Source organism: Xenopus laevis, chromosome 1L, assembly GCF_017654675.1.
Source record: "Xenopus laevis strain J_2021 chromosome 1L, Xenopus_laevis_v10.1, whole genome shotgun sequence".
NCBI lineage: Eukaryota > Metazoa > Chordata > Amphibia > Anura > Pipidae > Xenopus > Xenopus laevis.
In genome coordinates, this window is record NC_054371.1 from 132,239,669 (window position 1) to 132,258,186 (window position 18,518).

Below are 18,518 nucleotides of genomic sequence, written 5' to 3' on the forward strand. Positions count from 1 at the left end.
CAACTCCTTTTACTTCTGAATGTTGCTCACGGGTTCAAAAGGTTGGGGATCCCTGGACTAAAGGGACAAAATTGAATGAATAATTACACCCCTTTATATGTCCCTTGTACCATCTCTCAACTGCAGTGCAGTTTTGGACCTGAGGCCCTAGTCTGTGGGAAGGAGCTGGAAAGCATGTGTAAAGACTCACCCTGGTGGTCTAGTAGGCCGGCGGAAACGCTCGACGCGGTGATGCTTCCCCTCAAGGCTCCTATGTCACTCACGGCATGCACTTCCGGGTTTTACGCGCCGCAGCATCATGACATCATCGCGTTTTGTCGCAAACTTTAAATATTTAAAGGGGCTTTGGGCTAAAAATCATTGCCTGTTGTTAGGTCTAATTTGATTAATTCCTGGTGTGACTATTCTTGAACTCTGCCTGTACACCCCGGCCTGCCTGACCACGCTTTATCGTCTACTCCTTAAGCTGTTTTGCCTTCTATATTCAGAGACCCATGGTGCACTCCGTATATTAGGAAAAATACCTGGGTGCCTTGCAAAAATGTTTGTTTGTTTGTACACTCCTGACGAAGATCCCTGTGGGGAATCGAAACATTCAGTTCAATAAATACAACTTTTATTTGCACATTTAAAACCCTGTGAGTGCCGCTATCTATCTATCTATCTAATCTTCATATTGGGCAAATATGCCATCTATGAGTGAAAAAGATATATTGCATCAATGGATGGAACGTATTACATATGAATGGGATCCACTGTGTTTATTGGCCAGACTGATTGATGTGACTTCCATATTTCACATTCCTCATGATGCAAATGTCCAGCCTTCTCAAGCTTGAGTTTTATAGCTGGCATTCCCTCATAAACCTTACAACACAGAGGGCTATTGTTCATATATTAGGCATTTACTATCTCTTACAGCTACACAGAGCTGAATGTTAACTTATAATGTAATTTTCATTAGCAACACTTGTTTTCCTTCCTTTGTTGCTCAGTGATTTGATAATTCCTAAGGGATTGGAAAAGGACAATTCTAAGCTGTTGGTGAGGTCAGAATAGCGATCTTGACATTTACTACACAGAGGGGAAATAAGGGCAGGCAAAGGACACCATTAAACCTTGCACAGAGCTGGCAGTCTGGGTATTCACTGCAAGTGCCAAGAAAACCCCACCTTTGTTATGACTGCTGTATTTACTGATCTACAAAGCATTTTGATCTTTGGAAAGGTTTCAGCAGATAAAAATGTTCTACCATGATGCAATAAATGTGGTGCAGTCTCTGTAAACTCTGTCTGCCGCCCGGCAATAGATCTTTATAATGCACAATAGCCATGAATATCCTGTAAACGATATACTTATATACAGTGATTAGTGATGTCATTAGTTGCAAATGGTGCTCAGTAATGTACTGTGTGTCACGTGACTCGCTATACTAGTGTATTATAATAAATAATGGAGCCTGGTTGTAAAATATGATATTATCAATAGGATATTCGAAGTCAGCTTGGAGGTCCATGACCCTTGGTCTTATGTTTTTTTATATGTTAATGTAACATCTCTCCAACTTTCATATTAATATAAATAACTACAGAGTACAATAACTACAATAAGGAGTACATACGGTTGCCAACTGTCTGGATTTTATCCGGTTTTTGGAAGGGCTGCCCTGGTGAAAAGTGCCTGTCCGGATTTCCAAATTATGATTATAATTTCCTTCTAGTTTATTTGTGCACTATTAACCAAGCTACATCTGCATACACATGCTTCTTATAACTTACACCTAGTGTGTACAACCTGCTTTTTTTAAATCTGCTATATGAACACAAGGGAGCCCTGGTATTAACATCAACCTTGAAGAGAAGTTATTTCTAGGGTTTCCTAAGTGTTTTGCAAGTGAATAAAGCACCTGACTCAATCGCAGTTGAAATTGCACAATTGTGCTTGCATTTTGAGGTGAATCTGACAGAATTGCTCTGAAAAATCTGACTGGTGGCACTTTGTGGGCTCACCTTTAAAATTAAATGTATGTCAGACCTTTAGGCACAAGCAGTTTCACATGACCCCTACTGTGTTAAGTATATATCTTAGTACAGGTATGGGACCTGTTATCCAGAATGCTCGGGACCTGGGGTTTTCCGGATAACAGATCTTTCTGTAATTTTGCTCTTCATACAAAGTTTACTAGAAAATCATGCAAACATTAAAGGAGAAGGAAAGCTACGGAGGCATTTTATTGCCAATAGATTAGCTGCAATAGTGCAAGCTAGAATGCTATATTTATTCTGTAGAATGTTTTACTATACCTGAGTAAAAAGCTCTAGAAGCTCTCTGTTTGTGTAGGATAGGAGCTGCAGTATTAATGAGGTGTGACATCACTTCCTGCCTGAGTCTCTCCCTGCTCTGGGCTCAGATTACAGTAGAGAAGGGAGGGGGGGGGGAAGAGGAGCAAACTGAGCATGCTCTTGCCCAGGGCAAGGAGGTTTAAGCTGAAGGCAGGAAGTCTGATACAGAAGCCCATGAGTACACAATAGAAGGAAAGAAATGCAGTGTTTCTTTTGACAGGGGACTCAGAGCAACATTACTTTGGGGGTTTACTGGTATATTTAGATGGACCTTTCTGATAAGGCTTACTTAGTTTTAAACATTCCTTCTCCTTTAAATAAACCTAATATGCTGGGTTTGCTTCCAATAAGGATTACCTATATCTTAGTTTGGATTAAGTACAAGGTGCTGTTTTATTATTACAGAGAAAAAGGTAATCTTGTGTATAAATTTGGATTATTTGAATAAAATGGAGTCTATTCTGAATAACAGGTTTCCAGATAAAGGATGCCATACCTGTAAAAACTATTTCAACTGGTAACAAATGTCTGTCATGAGTAGAATAAAGTTCTTATAGTTATCTTTACTAGCATTAGGGGGTTATGTTTCTCCCGCTATCAAATAAAAACTTACACTTTCAGAAGAAACTCTTCAGTTGTGGACCTTTGGACAACAGGTCAGGAGTTATTATATTTACTGGTTGCATTTTAGGGAGCCTACTATTTCCAGTGTAGTAAAAAATGTGTCTTCACTTTGAATTTAAAACCTGATGTGTTAGGGGGTAATTTACTAAATCTCAAATTTATCTGGTCAGGCTTTTTTGGGGCAAAAACACACATTTATCGTGGAGAACTTGAAGTTTTTGATATTTATTATATCCGATGCTGCAAAAAGCTGAATACAAATATCCTCCATCTCAGATCTGTCGAGGTCCTGCATAAGTTAATGGGAGAGGCAACTATTTCAATTTGAAGATTTTGTGGTTTGCAGTGGGTTTAGCCTGAAATCCAGGGGAAATTTGGGGGATCACAGGCAAAAATTTTGCTATTTGGGAAAAAATCCAGAACATTCAGATTTTAGTAAATAACCCCCCTTAGTGTCATTATTATGCACCAAAAATTTCCAAGTACATATCCAGTAAAGGAGCCCAGCCCCCTCCTCAACTAATGCAAGAACTTGAAGCAACAGCTCCCATGGTGAAAGTTAAGTATTTAGATGTACTAGCCTTGGAATGTACTGTATGTGTGCATAGGAGGAAGGAAATTCCAATGAACAGGAAGCCAAAGGTTTTCCTTTAGCACTACTGTAATCATCATGTTGAAGGGAAGAATATTTTGCAAACCAGCATCAAGTATTGAGATGTTTTTTACAGTTCTGTATGTTTTATGTTATATACTATATCATTTATACATGTTTCTAAGATTCTGTGATGCTTTCCATATACTGTAGCAAAGAGTCTGGTGTGGAGATACATATCTTACCTGGGCACAAAAGCCATTGTTTGTGCACCTTTGAAGCATTAAAAAAGCCTCTCCTGGGATATACTGCATTCCTCTACCCTGCGCAAATAAAATTATAGAATGTTGTATGTCCCAAGTACATATGGTCTTCAAAAATACATTCTGTTTACAGAAAAATATTTGGATACAAAATGTATTTCTCTCAGGGTACTGTACATATGTAATTGTGGCCATATACACATATAATGCACAAAAGCCATGAATATCCTGTAAATTATATCCTTATAAACAGTGAGTTCTGATGTCATCAGTTATAAACGGTGAGTTCTGATGTCATTTCTATCCCATGACTCACTGAAACTGGTGTATTATAATTAATAATGTACCCCCAGTTGTGAAATATGAGGATATTAGAAGTTACCTCAGAGTTCCATGACCTGTATAAAAACACGAGGCCTACGGCCTCGTGTTTTTATATGGTCATGAAACTCCTCAGTAACTTATAATATCCTTATATTTTACAAGAGGGGGTACTTTATTCACTATATAAAGAAAATACTGAGGCCACATTTTTAGTCAGGAATGAGAACAAAAATTTGTACACAGAAGGATATTTTAATGTTACAGCCTACATTCTGTAAATGTAAACATTCATTCTGTATCTTCAAGTTATAATATCAATCCATTGCATGCTTTTCCTTAAAATAAATTCTCAGCTACAAACTCCCTAGAAACCTATTAGAAAGTGAATTAATTTTGTGCCAACAGAATCATTCTGTCAATACAGCATTATATTTGTCATCCATTTTGTAAGACTTTTCAATCAAGAACCAATTAAAACAGATATATACCAGTAAAAGGATTCAAATTACAAAGCTCTTGTTACTGGTTAAGAGGTATAAGTAGAGATTCACTCAAATTGTCAACTTGGTAATAACTTCTCAAAGTAAAAGCCAGCGACATCCAGGCTAAGTTTAAAGAGAAATCCATCCATTCTATTCACAACGGAGCTGTGTATAATAGTACATAAGACAGATAGAAACTCATACACGCTGGTTTCCGGCTGTATACAAAGAGCTTATATTTTTTTTAGCCATCCCTAGGCTATTTATTCAAAAAACATAGGTATTTTTAACCAGACTTGGTTTTCAGAGTGTTCAGCTCTCCCTCCTGCAACAAGTACCTCACAGACTTCCTATTTCTCGTCTCCTTGGCAGAGAACTCCCCTCCGCCAGGCGGTGACATCACTCAGCACATGACCTCTGTAATTCTCCCCACATGCTGGGTCTCATAGAGCATTCTGGGAGATATGTACCTCCCCTCTAGTGTTTTCCCAGACAGTGTGCTTTCTTTTTATCGCTTTAGTAATCTGACTGACATAATTTTTCCACTGAATTAATTTTGTGGTATCGAAAGCATTGTGGAACTTTGACAGATTGATCAAAATGTGTATTCAGAGTTCACCCCAGTAAAATTCCACCACTCTCTACTCATTTCTATGTGATTTGTAGAGACATATTTATCAAATGGTGAACTCTACCTTTCACCCATTGACAAACACATCTCTAAAAATAGAAATAGTCAAATAGTTTTGACTTCCAAAACTTACCCTTTTGAGTAAGAAGGAGAAAAAGCATAACCCTTGAGAGTGTGGGGAAGTTTTCATGCTCCTGCCACTGGTAAGGAGATTAAAAAAAGATACCTCATCTGAACTTATCGCCTTCATTCTTACTTACAATAAAAATAATATATAAGGTATTTAAAATAATAAGTTACTTAACCTTTTACTGGACAACTTCAAACCACCCTCTTAATTAGTAGTCACTGTAGTAGCATAGGTTTTACATTGGCCACCACACCGGGTCCTAAAATCTCCCAAAAGAGAGTGGATGTGGTAACAAATTTAAAATAACTACTTTAAATATACATTTAAGGGTTTATCTAGATCAACACCAAATGCCAGTTTATAACAACAAGGATTCAGTATAACTTACTACAAATGACAGTTTTGTGTAGCTCATGATATGTGCTAAAGATGTTCCCTTCATCAGTGCAACTTTTCAGTTGGCTATGCATTCCTTCCCCTTCAAAATCATGTGCACAGAGTGACAAATATGCATGTGTAGCTGAAGCTCATAGCATGGGTAGATACACTTGCTAAGCTGTGGAAAGGCCTGACACATTGCCCCATGATGTATTGTGGTTGGATTCATCAGATGGTGAAGAATTTCACCAATTTTATTTATTTTAAAGCTTTTTTTAAACATGTTGTGTTGTGATGGCATGTAAATAAAAATTGCAGTGAATTTGGTGCATAAACATACAGAACAAATCCTTCAAACTACAGAACAAATCTAATGTTAATACTGTGTCCTATTACTAGAAATGTTATACGACTTTTACATATTTGGTTGAATAATAGATGTCCACTGAGTTTATCATTACAGAGTATGTTTCTGCTGCTGGGGTTAATGGAAGAACTCTTGTTCTTACTAACTTCCTGTGAAGAAAAAGATCTCTAGGGAATTTTTGATGTTGGCACTAAATACATATGTATATTGTAATCATATCCTTCCCAAAGTGATGCTTTTTTGTATAGTGCAAGCCAAATTTTAATATAGTCATATGTAAAGTGTTTCCTTCCATTCCATGTCTCTGTACATGTCTATACAATCAGCCATTTAGGTAAAAATGTACTGTTTATTCAATGTGATGGATTTCTGTGATGGACTCACCCTACTCTGATCTCTCCTACTTTGTGCTGCCTGTGTGATGATGCCACCAAGGCAATATTATATTATTAGTTGCATCCACAAGGGGGAATTGTCTGGAAACATGAAAATATAATATGAACTTCATCACATTGAAATAAGAACTTTCTAAAAATAACCATTTAATGATGTACTATTTCTGAAATTAACAATGGGGATGCCCATTTAATGAAACTCTGTTTCTCTAAAATCAAGAATGTCCGCAAAAGTTATTAAAAGATCCGAATAGAAAAAGTATGAAAGGAGAAAAGAGTAGAGAAAAAATACTAAAATGTCTAAAACCTAAAAATTTAAGTTAATTACTAGTGAAAATAAATCTCAAAAATACAATCAACGCAGCTCTATGGGAACGTCACTGCTTTTACTTGGAGAAGTTTTGTATTAGAGTTGTTTGTGGTTTTTACATTAAGGGGGTTATTTACTAAAATCTGAATTTATCTAATTGTCCCAATAGAAAAAGCATGACCAAACTCCCATGCCCAATTTTGCATTATTTATTAATAAATTAAACTGATTTAAGTGGATTGGTAAAAAAACTAGAAAAAATCTAGCTTAATCTGAATCATGCGTTTCTTCGAGTTTTTGCCCAAAAACCCAGAAAAAAACGCAGACCACGATAACGTCAATTTGCGCTCTGGTGAATGGATGTATCAACACAAATTTACTAAGATGCGAATTTAACTGAACGTTACCTACTGCGCCAGACTTGCTATTGCCACCTCAGACCAGGCGAAGTGCAATAGAGTAGATAGGACTTCCTCAAAAAATAGTTGAAAAATTGGTGACTTTTTATTTTTTTAGGGTGACAGGCTGCAAAAGATCGTAAATTTTTTCTGGGGTACCCGGCTTCCCCCCTACATTTCCTAACATATGGCACATAAACGATACACTGGGCTCATGTGTAGGACAATATAACAACTCTATTTTATTTCATTAAAGGGATACTGTCATGGGAAAAATGAAAATGTGTCTCAGTGGGACATGGGTTTTTACTATTGAGTGCTGTTCTTAGATCTACCAGGCAGCTATTATCTTGTGTTAGGAAGCTGTTATCTGTTACCTTCCCATCGTTCTTTTGTTTGGCTGCTGGGGGGGGGGGAAGGGAGGGGGTGATATCACTCCAACTTGCAGTACAGCAGTAAAGAGTGATTGAAGTTTATGGCTTGGGGCAGCTGGGAAATTGACAATATGTCTAGCCCCATGTCAGATTTCAAAATTGAATATAAATAGAAAATGGATTTGAGAAATGGATTTGAGAAATGGATTTCAGTGCAGAATTCTGCTGGTGCAGCACTATTAACTGATTCATTTTTTTTCCCATGACAGTATCCCTTTAAGGTTCCCTGGGCTTGTGTAGTGTAATGTAGTGGCTGCAACATATACGTCCATTCAACTTTAAGTTCCCGCCATATACAAATGAGGCAACGCTAGCGCAACTTCGCTTCACTTGCCGCAGTAACGCTAGTGCTACTTCGCTAGTGTTCGGCGCCCTGGACACAACTTCGAACTTTAGTGAATTAGCATTGTCCTGGCGAATCTACGCCTGGCAAATCGTTGCGATGTGAGCGAAACTGTTGAATTTTCGGAGGTTAGTAAATTTGCTCCATAGTCTCTAGTATCGACTTCTCAGCAATCTGTTGGAAGTTGGAGTAGACTTTTAATAGGCAGTTCGGTCAAACGCATTGATGTGTGCTCCAATGTATCTTGAGAGGAGAGTAGTGAAGAATAATTTGATCATTTCTGAAATGGTACAGAATTTTTAGCGGTTTCTTATTTCAATGGGATGAATCTTAAATAACATTTACTGATTGTTTCTTATTTCCATGGGATGAAGCATCATTTTTTTTTACATGACAGTTCCTCTTTGAACATCTGTTTCAGGGTAAAATTAGAGTTAATATGGATTTAAGATAGTTGGGGATTGTAAATTATGTACATTGAAAGTAGTTATTGAGGTACTATGCATAATAAGGTGGCTTAGCTGCACTTAATTTGTATATTTTTTTTAGTACTTTAGCCATAGTGCACAGCAACCAAGGCAAAGCAAACAGGGAATGTTGGACGGCTAAATGACTGACTGACTGACTGAATGTGCTGATATCATGGGGCAGATTTATCAAAAGTCGAGGTGAATTTTCAAATGAAAAAAATTAGAATTTCAAGCTATTTTTTGTGTACTTCAACAAAAAAAAAAAATTCTAAAATTAGTATATCGAAATTTATCATGTATTGTCTCTTTAAAAAATTAGACTTCGACCATTCACCATCTAAAACCTGCCGAATTGCTAGACCTCCTAGAACCTATTTGGAGTCAATTGGTGGACTTTGAAAAATCAAAGTTTTTTCTGGGAAAACTTTGCATCGAATGCAATATACCTTTGATTCAAATTTGGCCGACCTATTCGATCAAAAACGGACCTATTAGTCGAAAAAAAAGTCAACTTGATTTCAGTTGGTCTTTTTGAATTCTAATTTCGAAGTTTTTTCAATCCGAAAATCGACCTTTGATAAATATGCCCGTGTGTGTGTGAGTTTTTTCAATCCGAAAATCGACCTTTGATAAATATGCCCGTGTGTGTGTGTGTGTGTGTGTGTGTGTGTAAAAAAATAAAATTTTGTGCTTTCATACATAAATACTAAATCTATAATTAATATAAATCATTAATTAACACATACATTAATGTGTTAATTCTATTTTTTAAAATTTGAATAAAGATTTAAGTGACTGTTGCTTTGGGAGTAAGCAATCCATTGTAGTGAAGTAAGGTACAGGTGGATCCTATTAGTCAAGTGATAAATGCATACATACCTCCCAACTATCCCGTTTTTCGCAGGACAGTCCCGATTTTGACAGCTCAGCCCGCAGTCCCGGGTTTGTTACTGAAATGTCCCGATTTTCTCTTTGATCTCCTGCACTGAACAGCCAGAAAAAGATACAAAGTTTCTAACTTACTTGGCGTTTGGCAGAGAGCCCAGATTAGATACTTAGATACTTTTGTAACAGTTTCAGATAAGGAGGTCTCTTGGGGAAACATTTGCAGCTTAACAGGAAATTCACCTCCATTAGCAAAAATGTAATAACACATAAAAACCACAGAAATGTGTTCAAACTTTCATAACCTGCCAAATTTTGTAAAATGAACATGGTAAGAAGAAGGGCCTTTTTAAAAAATGTATTTTAGTAAAATGGAGATTTATATGAAACATACAGTAGATATCCAATTAGACTTTACATGACTTTACATGAATACTATCTATTACTTTATTTATAATTGAAAAGTGAGTTACCTCTATCCATAAAGTGAAACCTTTGGCTGTTTTGGAAGCTCTGTGATATAGCTAGGTGTCAGCGAGGAGCTTGAATACTTTTCTGATGTTTAGGGGTCAAAGGTTCCCTGTACTAACATTTGTCAGCTCTGAGATACTCAAAAAAAATAATAAAAAGCATAATTAAAAATATTAATAACAACCAACATGATAGCAAATGGCTCTCTAATAACATTGTGTTGAAAGTCTAATAAACAATATCCGTTATACAGAGGAAGAAGCATTTGGCCATAAATGAGCTAATAAAAGGTTTTTTTAATTAAACGATAATACCAAACTGTATTGTTGATTTTATTTCTGTACTGTTTTATTGCTTTAATAATAAAATTCTCTTTTTTATTTCCTCCTAGGTGGAGTGGAAGCCTACCGGGACTTAATTATTGTAAATTCACTTCCTTTATTTTCAAACCGTGAAACATCTCTCACTTGTATAGCCCCTGAATGGAGTTCTCCCGAAGCAATAACCATAGTAAGAGACACAGATACCATTTTAAATCAGTCCCAGGAGCCTTTGGAATGTATACAGGATGAAACAAGGAAATCAGCCAAAACTGTAGTGTGGAAAAGAGAAAAGGCTACTGAAGCCATTGGAAGTTATTTCTGTGAGTGGAAAAATAGAGATGCAACAACAAGGACCCGCACTATGAAAATGTCAGAGGAAGGTAAACAAAGGCCTAAAATGATTGCCTTCAAATCCTTCAAATATATAGTACTGTAAACTGAATTTTGATGGGGATGGGGAGTAGTATTGAGTGTGCTTCATGTTTAATGCAGTACCTATTTTCCCAGGTCACAAAACTCAAACACTGTCAAACAGTACATTATTTATTATTTGTTATCTATATAGAGACACACATTTACTCAGTGCATTACAGAGAGAATCCATCAAGCCCATGTGGAGATTACAATCTAAGGCCCCAATTGCATTCTCACTCACTAGGGTCAATTTTATAAGGAGCCAATTAACCTGCTTGTATGGTTTTGGAGTGTGGAAGGAAAGAGCAGTACCCAGAGAGCATTCGAACTCCCTTCAGATAGTGTCCAGGCCAGAATTGAACTCAGGATCCCAGTAGTTCTGGTAACTTTTGGGATTCATGTGGATAACTTGTATGAAGTACCTATAGAATGGACTGTACAAATAATTTTTTTTATATATGGGACTGAAAAGTTATCATTATTGCAGTATCATTCTGTGACAAAATTAATATTTAGTCTATGTTATACTGTAATTCAGCATGGGCACTGATTTGTATTGCTTTTATTGCTTAGGTTGTTATAGTTTATTATAGTTTAGTATAATTTCTTTCTTAGTTTCATCTCTTATTTGTTGTTTACAAACACAACATACAAACGTGATTAATTAAATACACACACACAAATGATTGTGCATTAAAGATATGCACAAAGGTACTTTATCCATAAATGCGCTGTTGCAAAGAAGCAGCAAGTGCCAATGCACCCACCAGGCAAGCAACTGAATGCATGGTTGCAAGGACACCCTTGAATTATCACCAGCCTGGGACAAAGGCTGATCCCAGGGTTACTTTAATGGATTGCATCCATTGCTGCAACTGACTTGCACCAAGTGAATCAGATGTTGATGTTATTAATGGCCATAACAATGTTGCACTTAGCACATAGCAATATGTTCACAAATTATTATTATTCTTTATTTATATAGGCCAAACATATTCTGCAGTGCTTTACAGAGATTATACATCATGACATCTGTCCCTGTGGATCTTACAAACTTAGTGCCTATTACATTCACATTCACTAGATCATTTATTTAGGAAGCAATTTATATGCTGGTATGTTTTGGAGTGTGGGAAGAAACCGGAATACCCAGAACAAACCCATACAAACACAAGGAGAACATACAAATTCATACATAGCTACACTTTTAGCCATATGTAATAAAAGACATTAGGGCTCATTTATAAACATTGAGCAAATTTTCACCTGGGCAGTAACCCATAGAAACAGAGTAGCTGGCTTTTTACAGGCAGCTGTTGTTTGAACAATGAAAGCAAGCATTTGATTGGTCCATGGGTCGCTGCCTATGTGCAGATTTGCCCATTGTTTATAAATAAGCCCTAATATTAAGCTTGCCCAGGCACAGTGACCCCATTACTTTTTTAAAGGTGACAGTAAATGGTACCTGCTGATTGCTGTGTGTTAGTGCACCTGGGCAAACTTTTCATAACGAAAAACAAAGATTTTGGTACCAGCGTAATAGTTTCAAACTTCTTCTGTAGATTCCAGGAGTTTGTGTCACACTCCCAAAGTGATCAAAAGTAATTGTAGATGGAATAAACAGCTTCAAAGGCAGTGATTTCAAACTGCCAAAAGTGCTTTCTTTATTTAGCAGTGTACAACACTACATGTTTCGGGTCAGAGCCCTTTTTCAAGTGTACAAAGTGCAAAGGATTATGGGATTATATACCCTCCTCCTTCCTTCCAGGAACCTCCCCCAATTAACCCATTGTAAGTGATGTTCAATGGTATGGTGGAAAAATACAAAATAGAAAAAATACAAAATAGAAAAAGTTCATTCATTGCAAATGTTAGAAACAAGAGTTCATTTAGAGTCCATATCAGGGAAATTGCTACAGCCTATCCCTGGTAGCACAATACAAAATCATAAGTACTGCAAGAATAATGCCTACTTAAAGGGTAACGAGAAGCATGTAGATGCCTTTAAACACTTTAAACAACATTTTTGTGAAGAACACTTACCATGGTGGTCTAGTGGTGCGACGGGGACGCCCGGCGCACCATCGGCGGGGACGCCCGCCACGCCGCCCCTCTTGCCGGCTTTCTCCCTAGTGCGCGCGCCGCGCGCTGTATCGATATTTAAAGGCGCAGGCGCGCTGACGTATGACGTCAGCGCGCAATGGCGCCAAATTCAAAATATTTTAAGGGGCATTTGTTGTTTTATGGTTGCCCGTGATAGGTTTGTTCCTGGTGCCTTGTACTTTGTGCTGTTAAGCTTCTTGTCTGTTTATTTCCTGTGTTTGACCCTGCCTGGCTGTTTTACTACTCTGATCTCTGGAACCTGACCCTTGCTTGTTATTTGACTCCGATTCTGCCTCATCCCATCTGATCTGATCTCCCGGTTTTGACCCTTGCCTGCCTGACCTCGCTTTGTACGCTGCCTGCCCAGACCCGGCCTGAATTGTTTACGCTGACTTTCTGCCTGCCTCGACCCAGCCTGATCTGACTATTCTACTCCTTCACGCCTTGCACTGCGACCTTCTGTCCAAAGACTTTACTCTACAGTCGTGCCCCTCTGCCTATCCAGAACTCCCATCTTGCACCTCTCGTTTAAGTCCAGGTGGCATCCAAGTAAGCCGAGGGCTCCTCCCGAGGCCCAAAGGCGGTCACACTACTGGTGAAGCACGAGCCGAGACCAGGGTGCCTGGTGTTTGTTCTGGTGTTGGGTGCCGACCGTGACATTATCACGGGCCATGGAAGACGAAGGTCACGCCACTGCTGCTGCTCCCTCCACTACAGAAGCGCTCCTTACCACCTTGCTACAGCGCTTGGAGGACCACGAGCGGAAGCAAGACTATCTCATGCAAGGCTTCCACAATCTGACTCGCCGGCTGGAGTCTCCGCAGCCTTTGCCTGGTCCAGTTGTTTCTCCTCCTGTGGGTTCTTCTGCTATGATGGGTAACACCTCTAAAACCCATGAACCCAAAATTGTGTTCCCTGAAAAATTCAGTGAGGACAGAACCAAATTTTTTGTGTTTAAGGAGGCCTGTAAATTATACCTTGGTTTCTTTCCTCATTCATTCTCATCTGGTGAGGAGAAAGTAAGGTTTGTTATGACCCTGCTTCAGGGTGACCCTCAAATTTGGGCTCTCAGATTACCCTCCACTGATCCTGCCCGCTTTTCCCTTGATTGTTTCTTTAACACTATGGCCATTCTATACGATGACCCGGATCGTGCATCTTCTGCCGACTCCGCGATTCGTAAATTACGCCAGGGGAAACGGGATGCGGAGGTATATTGTACCGAGTTCCACTTATGGGCATGGAATGACATGGCTCTTCGCAGCCAGTTCCGTATTGGGCTTTCAGATTCTGTTAAGGATAGCCTAGTAAATTATCCTTTGTCTTCTAACCTGGATGATCTTATGTCTCTAGCCATCCAGGTAGATAGAAGACAAAGGGAGAGAAGGGGTGAGAAGGGCTCTTCTTTTTCTGGGTTTACCAATGTAAAGTCTAACCTTCCAAATATAGTGACCAATGTTAAGTCCCCTGCACCTCTACCCCAGGAGGAGCCTATGCAGTTAGGCAAATCTCGCTTAACTCCTGAGGAGAGGGCACGCAGGCGATCTTTGCGTCTGTGTATATACTGTGGGGTGAAGGGTCATTTTCTAAGCCAGTGTCCTACGAGGCCGGGAAACTCCCAAGCCTAAATGGAGAAGGGGAGCTCCATTTGGGTGCAGGAGTTTCCTCTCCCCAATCTGCCTCAAGGGTTTTAATTTCTTTTAAGATAACTTGGCCTACGGGCTCTGTCATGGTGTCCGCTTTTGTGGACTCGGGGGCGGAGGGGAACTTTTTGGATGCTGCCTTTGCAGCCAAACACAATGTTCCTTTAGTTCCTCTAAGTTCCCCCTTGAGAATTTTGGCTGTTGACAAAAGACCCTTAGGGTCAGGTATAGTATCCAAGAAAACTGTAAATCTTTTTATGACTACTGACAAGGTACACTGTGAGGAGATAGCTCTATACCTCATTGAGGGTGCTTCCTCTCCTCTTATTTTGGGGTTACCTTGGTTGCAAAGTCACAACCCACATATTGATTGGGTAACCAGGAAGGTACTTGGTTGGGGTATAACATGTCAAGGGTCCTGCATTTCCTCCGTAGTGGCAGCTACTGTTCTTGAAGGCTTACCTACAGCTTACTTGAACTATGCAGATGTGTTTTCCAAGAAAGCCGCAGAGGCATTACCCCCACACAGGCAGTATGACTGCCCAATTGACTTAATCCCTGGGTCTACTCCTCCTCGGGGTAGAACGTATCCCCTTTCTCTGCCGGAGGCCCAGGCAATGAAGGAATATATTAAAGAGAACCTTGAGAGGGGTTTCATCAGGCCTTCCTGTTCCCCTGCGGGGGCGGGATTCTTTTTTGTTGGTAAGAAAGATGGTGGTCTTCGTCCCTGTATTGATTACAGGGGTCTTAATAAGATCACCATTAAGAATCGATATCCCCTTCCTCTAATATCTGAATTGTTTGATCAGGTTAAAAATGCCAAAATCTTTTCTAAACTTGATCTTAGGGGGGCCTATAACCTCATCCGAATCAGAGAGGGAGATAAATGGAAAACGGCCTTTAACACCAGGGATGGCCACTATGAGTATCTCGTAATGCCTTTTGGCCTTTGTAACGCACCAGCAGTGTTCCAGGAATTTGTCAATGACATCTTCCGGGACCTGCTGGGAGTATTTGTAGTGGTCTATTTGGACGATATTCTAATTTTTTCTTCTAATCTATCTGAACACCGTAGTCATGTTCGGGAGGTATTGTCCAGGTTAAGAAGATTTAAACTTTTCGCTAAACTCGAAAAATGTACTTTTGAAGTTCCTTCTATCCATTTTCTGGGGTTCACCATTTCTAACAAAGGTTTAGAAATGGATCCTGATAAGGTTAAAGCTATTCTAGAGTGGGCCCAACCTTTGTCCTTGCGGGCAATTCAGAGATTCTTGGGTTTTGCAAATTACTACCGGCAATTTATTAAAAAATTTTCTTTGATTGTAGCCCCTCTTACTGATTTAACCAAGAAGGGTGCAGATCCGAGCTTATGGTCCCCTGAGGCCATTCAAGCCTTTGAATTTCTTAAAAAAGAATTTGTATCTGCCCCCATTCTTCGTCATCCTGATTCTTCTCTCCCTTTCATTGTTGAAGTGGACGCCTCTGAGGTGGGAGCAGGGGCAATCCTTTCTCAAAGGCATCCTGCAACTAACAAGGTACACCCCTGTGCTTTCTTCTCTAAGAAATTTTCGTCCGCTGAGGCAAATTATGATATTGGGAACAGGGAGTTGTTAGCTGTTAAAGGAGAAGGAAAGCTACGGAGACATTTTATTGCCAATAGATTAGCTACAATAGTGCAAGCTAGAATGCTATATTTATTCTGTAGAATGTTTTACCATACCTGAGTAAAAAGCTCTAGAAACTCTCTGTTTGTTTAGGATAGAAGCTGCAGTATTAACATGGTGTGACATCACTTCCTGCCTGAGTCTCTCCCTGCTCTGGGCTCAGATTACAGCAGAGAAGTAGGGGGGGAGGAAGAGGAGCAAACTGAGCATGCTCACGCCCAGGGCAATGAGGTTTAAGCTGAAGGCAGGAAGTCTGATACAGAAGCCCATGTGTACAAAATAGAAGGAAAGAAATGCAGCGTTTCTTTTGACAGGGGACTCAGAGCAGCACTACTTTGGGGGTTTACTGGTATATTTGGATGGACCTTTCTGATAAGGCTTACTTAGTTTTAACCTTTCCTTCTCCTTTAAATGGGCTTTTGAAGAATGGAGACATTTGTTGGAGGGGGCTAAGCACCAGATAACGGCCTTTACTGACCATAAAAACTTACTGTATATTGAATCTGCCAAACGATTGAATCCCAGACAGGCCAGATGGGCCTTATTTTTCTCCCGATTCAATTTTACCCTTACCTTTAGACTCGGGTCTAAGAATACTAAGGCTGACGCCCTCTCCCGCAGCTTCGAACCCCAACCCTCTGAACCTTGTGTGAACAACCCCATTATTCCCAGTGAATTAATTGTGGCCGCTCTGGGAGCCAATCTTACCACATTATTATCTGCTGCCCAAGCTTCTGCCCCTAGGGAAACTCCCCCTGGGAAGTTATTTGTTAATGAGGATCTGAGGGAACAGGTTTTGAATGAGGCTCATAACTCCAGAATGGCGGGACACCCTGGTATTTCCAAAACGGTATCTCTTTTGTCCCGTAACGTTTGGTGGCCTTCTTTTAGGCAGGATGTTAAAGATTATGTTAATTCTTGCCCAGTCTGTCAGAGTTCTAAACCCTCTAGGACCTTGTCTCAGGGGTTATTGATGCCACTACCTATCCCTGATAGGCCCTGGTCCCATCTTTCGATGGATTTTATTGTTGATCTTCCTCCCTCCCAGGGGAAGACAGTAATCTGGGTGGTGGTGGATAGGTTTAGCAAAATGAGTCACTTCATTCCTCTCCCACACCTCCCGTCCGCCAAAACCTTGGCAGAATTATTTATTTCTAATGTTTTTAAGTTACATGGTTTCCCTGTTAATATTGTTTCGGATAGAGGGGTACAATTTGTCTCTCAATTCTGGAGAGCATTCTGCTCGTTAGTAGGAATTAATTTATCCTTCTCTACTGCTTATCACCCTCAGACCAATGGTCAAACAGAAAGGGTAAATCAATCACTTGAACAATTTTTACGTTGCTATGTCTCTGATAATCAATCTTCTTGGTCTGAACTGTTACCCTGGGCAGAATTTGCTTATAATAACGCAACACATTCTTCTACTGGTCAATCTCCATTTTTTTATTGTTTATGGTTTACACCCCAAAGCATTTTCTTTTTCTGGTTCTTTGTCCCCGGTCCCTTCTGTCAACACTGCTATTGGTCACTTTGCTAAAATTTGGTCTGGGGTGCATAACTCTCTTTCCGCTGCTACAGCTGTTCAGAAGAGGGCGGCTGATAGGTCACGTAGGGAGGCTCCCAATTACCAGGTTGGAGATTCCGTCTGGTTGTCTACTAAGAACATTAAGCTGAAAGTCCCTTCTCTTAAACTGGGGCCTAAATTCATTGGTCCATATCCTATTGTTGAGATTATTAACCCCTTGTCTGTTCGCCTCAAACTGCCTGATAACTTCAAGATTTCTAACACTTTTCATGTCTCCCTCCTTAAGCCTGCTTCACATGTTCGTTAGTCTTCTGTTCCTCCTCCAGTATTGGTTGAGGGTCATCCAGAGTTTAAAGTCCAGGAGCTCCTTGATTCTCGTCGGGTACGGGGTAAGCTCCAGTATCTGGTGAAATGGAAGGGCTACGGTCCCGAAGAGAATTCTTGGGTTCCTGTTGGGGACATTAGTGCTGATCGCCTCAGGAGGCGGTTCCATTCCAAGTTTTCTGGGAGGCCTGGGGGTCCAGTGGCCCCCCCTGGAGAGGGGGGTAATGTGAAGAACACTTACCCTGGTGGTCTAGTGGTGCGACGGGGACGCCCGGCGCACCATCGGCGGGGACGCCCGCCACGCCGCCCCTCTTGCCGGCTTTCTCCCTAGTGCGCGCGCCGCGCGCTGTATCGCTATTTAAAGGCGCAGGCACGCTGACGTATGACGTCAGCGCGCAATGGCGCCAAATTCAAAATATTTAAAGGGGCATTTGTTGTTTTATGGTTGCCCGTGATAGGTTTGTTCCTGGTGCCTTGTACTTTGTGCTGTTAAGCTTCTAGTCTGTTTATTTCCTGTATTTGACCCTGCCTGGCTGTTTTACTACTCTGATCTCTGGAACCTGACCGTTGCTTGTAATTTGACTCCGATTCTGCCTCATCCCATCTGATTGATCTCCCGGTTTTGACCCTTGCCTGCCTGACCTCGCTTTGTACGCTGCCTGCCCAGACCCGGCCTGAAT

General features: G+C 40.1%; 1 protein-coding gene across 1 annotated transcript in view; it reads left to right on the forward strand.

Annotated features, from left to right (window-relative positions):
* Positions 1-18,518, forward strand: part of tek.L (TEK receptor tyrosine kinase L homeolog) — a 58,305-nt gene that overhangs the window by 9,333 nt on the left and 30,454 nt on the right. Inside the window, exon 2 of the mRNA XM_018257697.2 lies at positions 10,231-10,542. Coding sequence (XP_018113186.1) covers positions 10,231-10,542 — 312 coding nt within the window. The remainder of the gene's footprint in view (positions 1-10,230; positions 10,543-18,518) is intronic.